Source organism: Electrophorus electricus, chromosome 10 (assembly GCF_013358815.1).
Source record: "Electrophorus electricus isolate fEleEle1 chromosome 10, fEleEle1.pri, whole genome shotgun sequence".
NCBI classification, from domain to species: Eukaryota; Metazoa; Chordata; class Actinopteri; order Gymnotiformes; family Gymnotidae; genus Electrophorus; species Electrophorus electricus.
The window spans coordinates 8,753,767-8,762,275 of NC_049544.1; the positions used below are offsets into that span (position 1 = coordinate 8,753,767).

General features: G+C 39.1%; 1 protein-coding gene across 1 annotated transcript; it reads right to left on the minus strand.

Annotated features, from left to right (window-relative positions):
- Window positions 1-3,309: 3,309 nt before the first annotated feature.
- On the minus strand, window positions 3,310-7,035 carry LOC113580517 (cytochrome c-type heme lyase). The gene is made up of 7 exons (XM_027015127.2): window positions 6,951-7,035; window positions 6,152-6,286; window positions 5,717-5,877; window positions 5,453-5,601; window positions 4,550-4,669; window positions 4,352-4,438; window positions 3,310-4,234 (listed from the first exon to the last, which is right to left on the minus strand). Exons 2-7 carry the CDS (start codon window positions 6,264-6,266, stop codon window positions 4,036-4,038), a joined length of 831 nt encoding a protein of 276 aa, XP_026870928.2. The 5' UTR covers window positions 6,267-6,286; window positions 6,951-7,035; the 3' UTR covers window positions 3,310-4,035.
- Between the last annotated feature and the right edge of the window lie 1,474 nt (window positions 7,036-8,509).

Consider the following 8,509-nt stretch of genomic DNA (forward strand, 5'->3'; position numbering starts at 1 on the left):
TGCTATAGTGATTACACTCATACTGATATCCCCCCACTCAGTTAGCAGCTTCATGGTTTCACCGGGCCTCATTAAAAAACAATGCTGGAGGAAACCTATCTTGCTGTTTGCTGGTTGACTGCACCATAAAAGTCAAGACCTCATCACTCCCAATTGAGTGATAAGCCCACACACAAATTGGAACCAGTTTGATTATGCCTCACTGAAGATGTTTTTTTTTTTTTTAAATCCACACCTCCTCTGCCTTTCTCAGCCTGTGTGTTCTCTTTTTTCATCTCTCTGCTGCAGTGTACACATGCTTCCTCTGGGATTTACATCTGGCTCTTTACCAAAGCTGTAGCCAGGACTCTGTGAGTCCTTTTTCATAACATTTGAGGTACTCATGCAGACGTTTACACACACACACACACACACACACACACACACACACACACACACACACACACACACACACACACACACACACACACGCACACGCACACACATCCATCACAAACACAACATTTTGAGGTCCATGCACAAATCCTAAAGTATTTAAAAGCCCACAGGCAGTGTGGTGTGTGCATAAATGAAGCAGGGTGAGGGAATTAGAGGGCTTTGTTGCTGAATACTAACTTGAGTAGATTTTTCCAACACCGAACAACATGGCTGGGGGGAAGCTGGACCTGCATCACTAGTCACTAGGTGAGTTCGAAGTAGGAAGCACCTTGTATATCACCTTTATTTCACTGCACGGTCATGTTTTCCCCTTTGTTATTGTTTCTATCATTATTCCTAGTTACTTCTTAGAGTGCGCATGAAGCAAGGTTGGATGCCTTCTAGATAATATTATAACTACATGTGTTCTTAGCATATCAATCCTGGTTATAACAGAACCTCGGTGGATATTCCCATCAATGTCTTTCGTTCTTGAATAAAGCCTGCTTAACTACTGTTTTATTCTCTGTGTTAAAGAGATTTGTTAAGTATTACACTGTCACTTACACAGATGCCTTATGATATTTTTGTCCATTTTCAGAAATTTCTGGATGCCACTGTAATGCTAAGCAAAGCTTTTGTAGGAGCATTGTTTCCAAAAGGAGCAGAACACACAGCAGACTGCGAAAACACAGACACAGAGCTCATGCTCATTCTCTCCTCCTTGAGTCATTTTTTTTTGTTTGTTTGTTTATTGATTGGATCAGATGAAGTTGAGTTGGACTTTGTTCTGTACAAAGTTGGGCAATCGATAAAGTCTGGGCACCCAAGGTCATCCAAAATCATCAACATACCATAGCTAATGGGAAAATCACAGATTATCTGTTCCTGGTTGTTGGTGACATGTCAGACATACCATGCATGCAGGAAAAGTGCACTGGGAATGCATGAATGCATGTACTATGTGTGTGTGTGTGTGTGTGTGTGTGTGTGTATATATATATATATATATATATATATATATATAATAGTGATTAATAAAGTGCTGTGCAGTTGCTAGGTATCGTTCAATTGCTAGACAACACAAGCTGTTGAGTGTGCAGGGGTCTGGCAGTTGTGTTCAGAGCAAGGATGGCACGGATGTCAGAGCCTGCTGCTCCCTGCTCTAGGTCAGTATTCCTCAGAGCAGCCCCTGATCTCTGAAAGCTAACAGTGCCTCATTCCTCCCTGCAGTGCCTTGCTCCCACAACAGTGCCTCATTCCTCCCAGCAGTGCCTGGCTTCCCCTTCCCCCCCCCCCCCCCCCCCCCGCCCCCCCACCAACAGCCACTGTCTCCTCTTTTCTGCAGCCATTAAAGGGGTTTTTCAGTTCTTGGAACAAAGATAAATGCAGCTTCCTGTAAGGCATTTGCTCCTAGGGCACATCGTAGAATGACAGGCCTTTCAAAATGGTCTGATTCCATTAACCTAATGAAATTTTTAAAATAATGATTATTTTTCCTTTATTGTTTACATATAGCCAGAAAACACAAAGCACATTTCTTACCATTGTAAGCTTTTTGTGCTAGTGTTTGTGTGTGAGTGTGCATGTGTTTGTTTGTTTTTTATAGCTAATATAGGAGAAATGGAACTAGTTGTAATCAATTTAAAGCACTGCCTGTTAAACATGCAATTACTCTAAAGCATGTGACAATATGTAGTCCTATGACAGGCTAGATGCTGGAGCAATCATTTCCCATGGGAAGAGCTAAAGTACACTACAGGTCATGAATGCACATGCTCTCTGTTTCTGGGCATGAACATGGCATGTAAAGTGTTCATTGCACAACAACATGACACTTCATATGTTTGCTCATAGTGTACATCTGTGACACCTGTTTTTGTTGACATACACACAGTAATCTACACAAGATTCAGAAAGACTTAGTAGTATAGTTGTGATGAAGCCTTGGTAGTGTGCTTAGCATAGCACTGTATGGTTTGGTATGTAAGCAGAGGCTGGAGGGCTGTGTTGTGGGTGATGGATGTAGAGGATCAGCCAGTCGCACTGAACCACCGCAGGCTGGTTGCTCTTTACTCTGCACCACTGGGGCTTGCCTGTCTGCTAAGCAGCAGTTCTGTGAGAAATGTAACATGCACATATGTAAACTACTGCATCTATAGTTTCTGTGTCTGCATGAAGAAAGTGATTCACTGTACCATAGAGTATAACCTGAAATACTACAGCTGAAATAACCAATCAAACAGGTCTCCCGGAAGCTTCTCTGAGTGGGAGATGTCAAACTCTCACTACAATCTACAACCTTAGTGGGTTGAGACAGGGAACACAAGGCTTAATCTTGCTAGGAGAAAAGCTCTTTCCCACACCCACTCATCAGAAGTACACAAGCACCTGATCCCCTGCCACATGCACACGCTCACAACACACCTTTATTTGTTCCTCAGCCAAATTTCAAGGATTCTTCCACCTGTCATTTTGTGAATTCCTTAAACTTACTGCACTGGTTGGAGTGACCATCACCTATCAAAAACATCCACAATATAGAACCCAGAGTGATATAATCTAAACCTCAAGCATAACAGTTGAAAAGTTGTCCCACTTATCATCTGAAAAAGCAGATATATGCTTGTCTAAGGGCTCCATCTGCTGGCAAGCAAATCACACTGATTCTTACAATATATTCTTGAATTCACAAGACCTTACCTGGGACAATAAATGAGGGGTCATTAATGGTGTATTAAATCTGTGGGTTAATTATTTTGATGATAATACATTTCGATTCACTGTTATATTATGCTTACATAATCCTTGCAGTGGCTATGCATATATATATGTACACACATACAGTTAAGCATTGTTTTCAACTTTTTTTAAACAAGGAATACGCAAGAATTTGTTTCCCCCATGAGACTTTATTGTATTCGTCTACATTAGAAGTGCCATTAACACTGAAATACTTCAAGGAATTATAGCAATTTTCTTTTTTAAATGTTATGAGTAACACTACAGAACGCAGTTTAAGACAAAGTCTAGCCTCAAACAGGGGTCATTCCTAATCCTGGCAAAAAGTGTGGAAATTCAAACCACAAACCCTTACTAACAGATGTTGCCACTGCCCCAAATCTCTCCAAATGTACTCATTCCTCTGAATGTGCTCATTCCAAGTCATTCCAAAAACATTAGACAAGCCTTTGGGACTTTACTCATGGTAACAAATTGTTGTGTCCTTCCAAAGTGATTAGCCCTAATATGAATTTTCAACTTGGATATTTCAGTAAAAAAAAAAAAAAAAAAAAAAAAAAAACCCACAGGATTTTCAATGACTTCAGAACACAGATCACTTAAAATGGTAGAAAACCACGATTGTAGAACTGTGATTTACCATTCCCTTAAATCACATCACATACTAAATGCTACAAAAAAAAAACCCCAAAGTATATGTATGCTTCAGAAGATGCTTCAAAAACATTTACAATCTTACCCCTCCAGTTATGCAGAATTAAACCAAGACATTATATAAACAACCATTTTATTCATTCATATTTATTCATACAGTAAAATTCTCAGGGTTCTTATTTACATAATAATACAGAGAGATGTGAATGTGTTTTGGGCAGTTTAAGATGTCCAGCGCCACCAGGCCACTTTTATTCGGTCACACACTGCTTCAAGAGAGTCCAGAGCTGGACGCACATCCAAGACAGAGAACTGAAAAGTGTCTTTGTCAATGTCTCCTTCATAATAGTCAATCACATATCGCACTTCTTTTCCACAACGATCTACTATCCAGTCATGACGGTCAAAGGGTAATTCATAGCTACACATAAGCAGAGAGAGAAAAAAATAAGATAGACAGACATCTAGCCTTTAGGTAACACACTAGCAGCCACGCTACAGGGATGTTTCACCAACTCAGGACAGAAACGTTACATACCCCATCCAATGACGGATCCTGGCCCTGGGTGAAAAGTCCTTTGCTTTACCTCCAAACCTTTTTAAGGATGGACCACATGGACAGTCACTACAAACCAGAAACATACCAAAAAGTTAAAAACCATATATAGATGTGTATTGTTCTGCTGTATGTGTTATCCGTATCTATATAAACAATAACTGCAGCTCTTCTGTTCACCCAGCATGCAGGGCCTCCCACTTCAGGATCTCATTCCAGGCCTGCTCATTATTGCGATTGTGAATTTTGATGATATTGGTCATGTCATCTGGTGAAAGGTTATCATCCTTCCAACGCCATCTGTACAAAAACCACATAAGAGTTCTCATGCTTCTTATATATTTAGAATATCTTAATTTTCTTTATATGGAAAGTAGAATGTTATCACAGGTCACCGCATTGTCAGCCTTATTACTGAACAAAGTACCCTTGTTCTTACACAGCATGACCTCCAGAGACAACAGCTGTGTTGATTTTATTTAACTAAATTATAGGATATTTTAACAGGACAAACCTTTGTATGTTTGTATTGCACAATAATGTAACGAAATATAAATAAATCCTAGCTAGATTACGTTAATGGCATAATAGTTTCATAGCAAATATCCATGCAGCTTTAAGCACAGTGCATTGTACCACTTCCCACATGGTCTTAAAGCCAGAGTGGGCAAAGACCTGAATCATCTATGTGGAAACATTAAAATATCAGATTAAAATGCTCCACTGCACAGTATGCAACAAAGTTGGAATACCATAGAGGCTAGAGGGAACCGATGTGCACGACATGTAAGTGATCCCCACCCATGCAGGCCTATCATTCAGTAAGCTATATGCACTACACATTTCACATGTCATCTGCTCTTTAACTGGTACATATGATCACATTTTGATGATTCTTCTTTTTTCTTTTTCTTTTTTTAAACAGCATTACAATACTTGTTTAAAAAAAAAAGCAACGAGCATTTTAAGTCTGTAAAATGTTATTTAGTTTAACCTTAAATAAATGATGGTACATACAAAATTAGGATTATGTAAAAGTGCACTGCTAAAATTTAGCATTTAATAGAAGTTGAACTCATTTACCCCTTTCTCAGCATAGCATTCCAGAACATTTGTGCTGAGGGATACACCCAGTTTTGATCTGTTCCAGTTCTGGGGATTTTGGACTCCTCTCTGTTAACAGCCAGGAGAAAAGGCTGGTCAGGGGCTGGCTGCTGGTTAGGTGGTGGCATCTATCAGGAACACACAGACAAAAAAAATTAAAAATCTGTACACTCAACTACAATACAACACGAAACTATGAAACATCATTCTGCCATCAGTCATAAACAGATCGGAACTGGTTACCATGTTTGTTGGATCGATGTCAGACAGCCTCTGCGTGCTTCCCTCTGCAGCTCTCATTGGGCACTCCACAAACTCATAGGCCCGTTCTTGGTGTACTGGCCCAGCAGGAGGTGTGGCTTGAGTGCCAGCCTGATGCATAGGGCACTCTGATGGAGGGGCTCCTTCATGTTCAAATATGATATTAAACATGATTCAAGTCCCACAGAAATATGCAAAAAGAAAAAACACTGTATTAGAAGTCTAATTTGCATAATTCTCCAAATTAGCAGACACAACATATATTTTCTTTCTTTAGTTATGTACTGGAGCTAAAAGGCCAGTGTCATTAACTTGTAAGGAAAGCCTACATCCAGTCAGAATCTTTCGCAATGCTTGCTTAAATGACACTTTCTGTCTGTCTGTCTGACACTGTAAAAATTGACACCAAACATGAACCTTTCTGGTGTTGTTGATGCATAGGACAGCCCTGTTGAGGTAAGCCAAGCTGAGCTGGTACCGTCGCTACCTCTGCTTTCACAGTGGTAGCAGGGCTGGAGAGTGAAGCACCCATCGTGCTTCTACTGTAGCTACCTGCCAACAGAAATGAAACAGGGACTTAGACAACTAGGTTAACTAACCAACAGCATGTGTAATCAACAAGCATTTTTTTTTTCTTTGATCATATTAATGATAGTGTGCTATGTATAGGCGAACCTTTTCCAAGGTTTTCAAGGTTTACAAAACATCAAATATGTAACAGAAATGAATAGTCTGAGAGCTCCCAAACATGACATGGAGTTCAAAACTTTAGCAAACTAGCTAGTTAAGCTAGTAAAGAACAGTTGACTTGGCAGTACTAGTTAGTTGGTTATTCCACCCAGCCAGATGTCCACATGTCCACAACAATAAATAAATTACTTACATTTTATAGCTACACATTTGTCTTTCGTAAATACCAAGCTGAAGAAACCATACACAATTAAATACAAACATTGTTACAAAATCACATTTTGGCTTTCTAGGTCAAAACAAACAGTATGTTAGCTACGCTACCGGTAAGTAGCTGTAATGAACAGTTAAAACTGATAACCTAACTAGCTAGTTAGGTTTAGCTAACCTACGAAGATAAATCTTGCAGGCCAACCAAACTGTTTTAAAGAATCTTAAATATAGCAGTTACTCTCATGAAAATAAAATCTTTTTACACAAGTTAAAACACTATCGGTGTCATCCAATTAATTCATAAAGGTTTTACCTTAGGACTTAACCAAGAGTTGCAACCTGATCCCCAATGTCAACGTGCTAACCTGCAGTCATTACGCAAAAGGGTTTTCTGCTTCTTCTTTATCACTAACCTCAAACCTTACTACTGCCACCTACAGCTCAATATAGGTAATCGTCATACTTGGCGTTTGCAGAGTGCAGAATATTTTTTCTAAGGGTAGTAGCTAAAAGGTTATATAAAGATACAATGCACAGTAAAACAATAGTACAACGTAAAAAAGGGACCGTTAAGCCAACATTTTTTTTTTTCATCTGTGTTTAATAGGTAGACTGCAACTGGTAATGATGATACATTTTATCTGCATGCACCTTTCAAGAAACTCAAGATCACATTATAAGTAACGGAAGAAACGTAATAATAATAAACAATAAACAAAAATAAACAAGGGGGAGGGGCAATGGAGAAAGGGGCCAAGGTATGAGTTCTGAGGGATGTTTAAACTGGCCGTTTAAAGCATAGCAGTAAAAATTGCTGTAACGGGTAATTGAGGCATAGTAACTCCCCTAAAAGGGGGAGTTTTATTACTTCTTTAATCGGCACAAGAGTTTTTAGTTGTGCTCTAATAACTGTAAAATGGATTTATAATGAGTAACTTGCTTATTCATCTGTTAAACTTGGATTAGGTAACATCCAGTGTGCCACTTGAACACGAGTGACGGTAACGGAAAATGGCTGAAAATTAGCATGCCGACACTGCACTAAAACATTGTAATTTCCAGCAAAATTGTTGATCATGTAGAATATTAACAATATCTTCAATGTACTTCTGATCAATTTAATGTTAGTTTAATTGATATAGCTTTTCTATTAAAATAAATACATTTCTTAGTGAACCCAAACTTAACTAGTACTGTACGTAATTAATACGCTTCAAGTTCAGTAAGCACCATTACTAATGTACTCTTCCCCTCACCAATTCATGTTCAGTTTTGTCCTTTAAATGGCAGGCAAGGATCGTGTCGTTCTTAAATGTGGCATCAGAAAGTGACATCATGGTGGTCAGCATTTGTATAGGGACAGAGCATCTGTTGTTCAAGCTGTGTGCTGATCTTGATGAGACCAGCGCCATCCACTCTGCTCCTACTCATGCGCACGTATACCTGTCGTGATCATACTGTGTACTGGGGAGTTCAAACTGCTAATGACCTTTTTATCCATTTTTCTGAGGTCACAAGTGTGACTTCTGCCATTATCTTACTTTTTTTTTATTGGCTACCAGCGTTGGACGTCAAAGAAATGGCTATACAAACTCCTGGATAATCCATCAAGTGTTTGGCCTGTTGGGATGGGGGTTTGGTTTAAACAAGGATTGCACAGAAGATGAAACAAAATACATTTAGTTAATTCAGACATTGTAGTCTAGGATTTTCCGATTCTAAGATCAGCTTGGTCAAGTAATTCTTCCAAGTAGACTACAGCATACTCAAGACTTCAAAAAACCTGCCATCACTTAACGTAATTTTGTAACATTAGTTAGCTAGCTAGGTAATGCCATTTGTCATTGTAAATGCTAACAAGATTGAACAATA

Excerpts from the sequence above, each read along its gene's own strand:
- LOC113580517 (XM_027015127.2), bottom strand. The coding sequence starts at position 6,266 with ATGGGTGCTTCACTCTCCAGCCCTGCTACCACTGTGAAAGCAGAGGTA. Across the intron at positions 5,602-5,716 it reads ACATCGATCCAACAAACATG|ATGCCACCACCTAACCAGCA; the intron begins GTAACCAGTTCC and ends TGTTCCTGATAG. Across the intron at positions 4,439-4,549 it reads TGGGAGGCCCTGCATGCTGG|TGACTGTCCATGTGGTCCAT; the intron begins GTGAACAGAAGA and ends TCTGGTTTGTAG.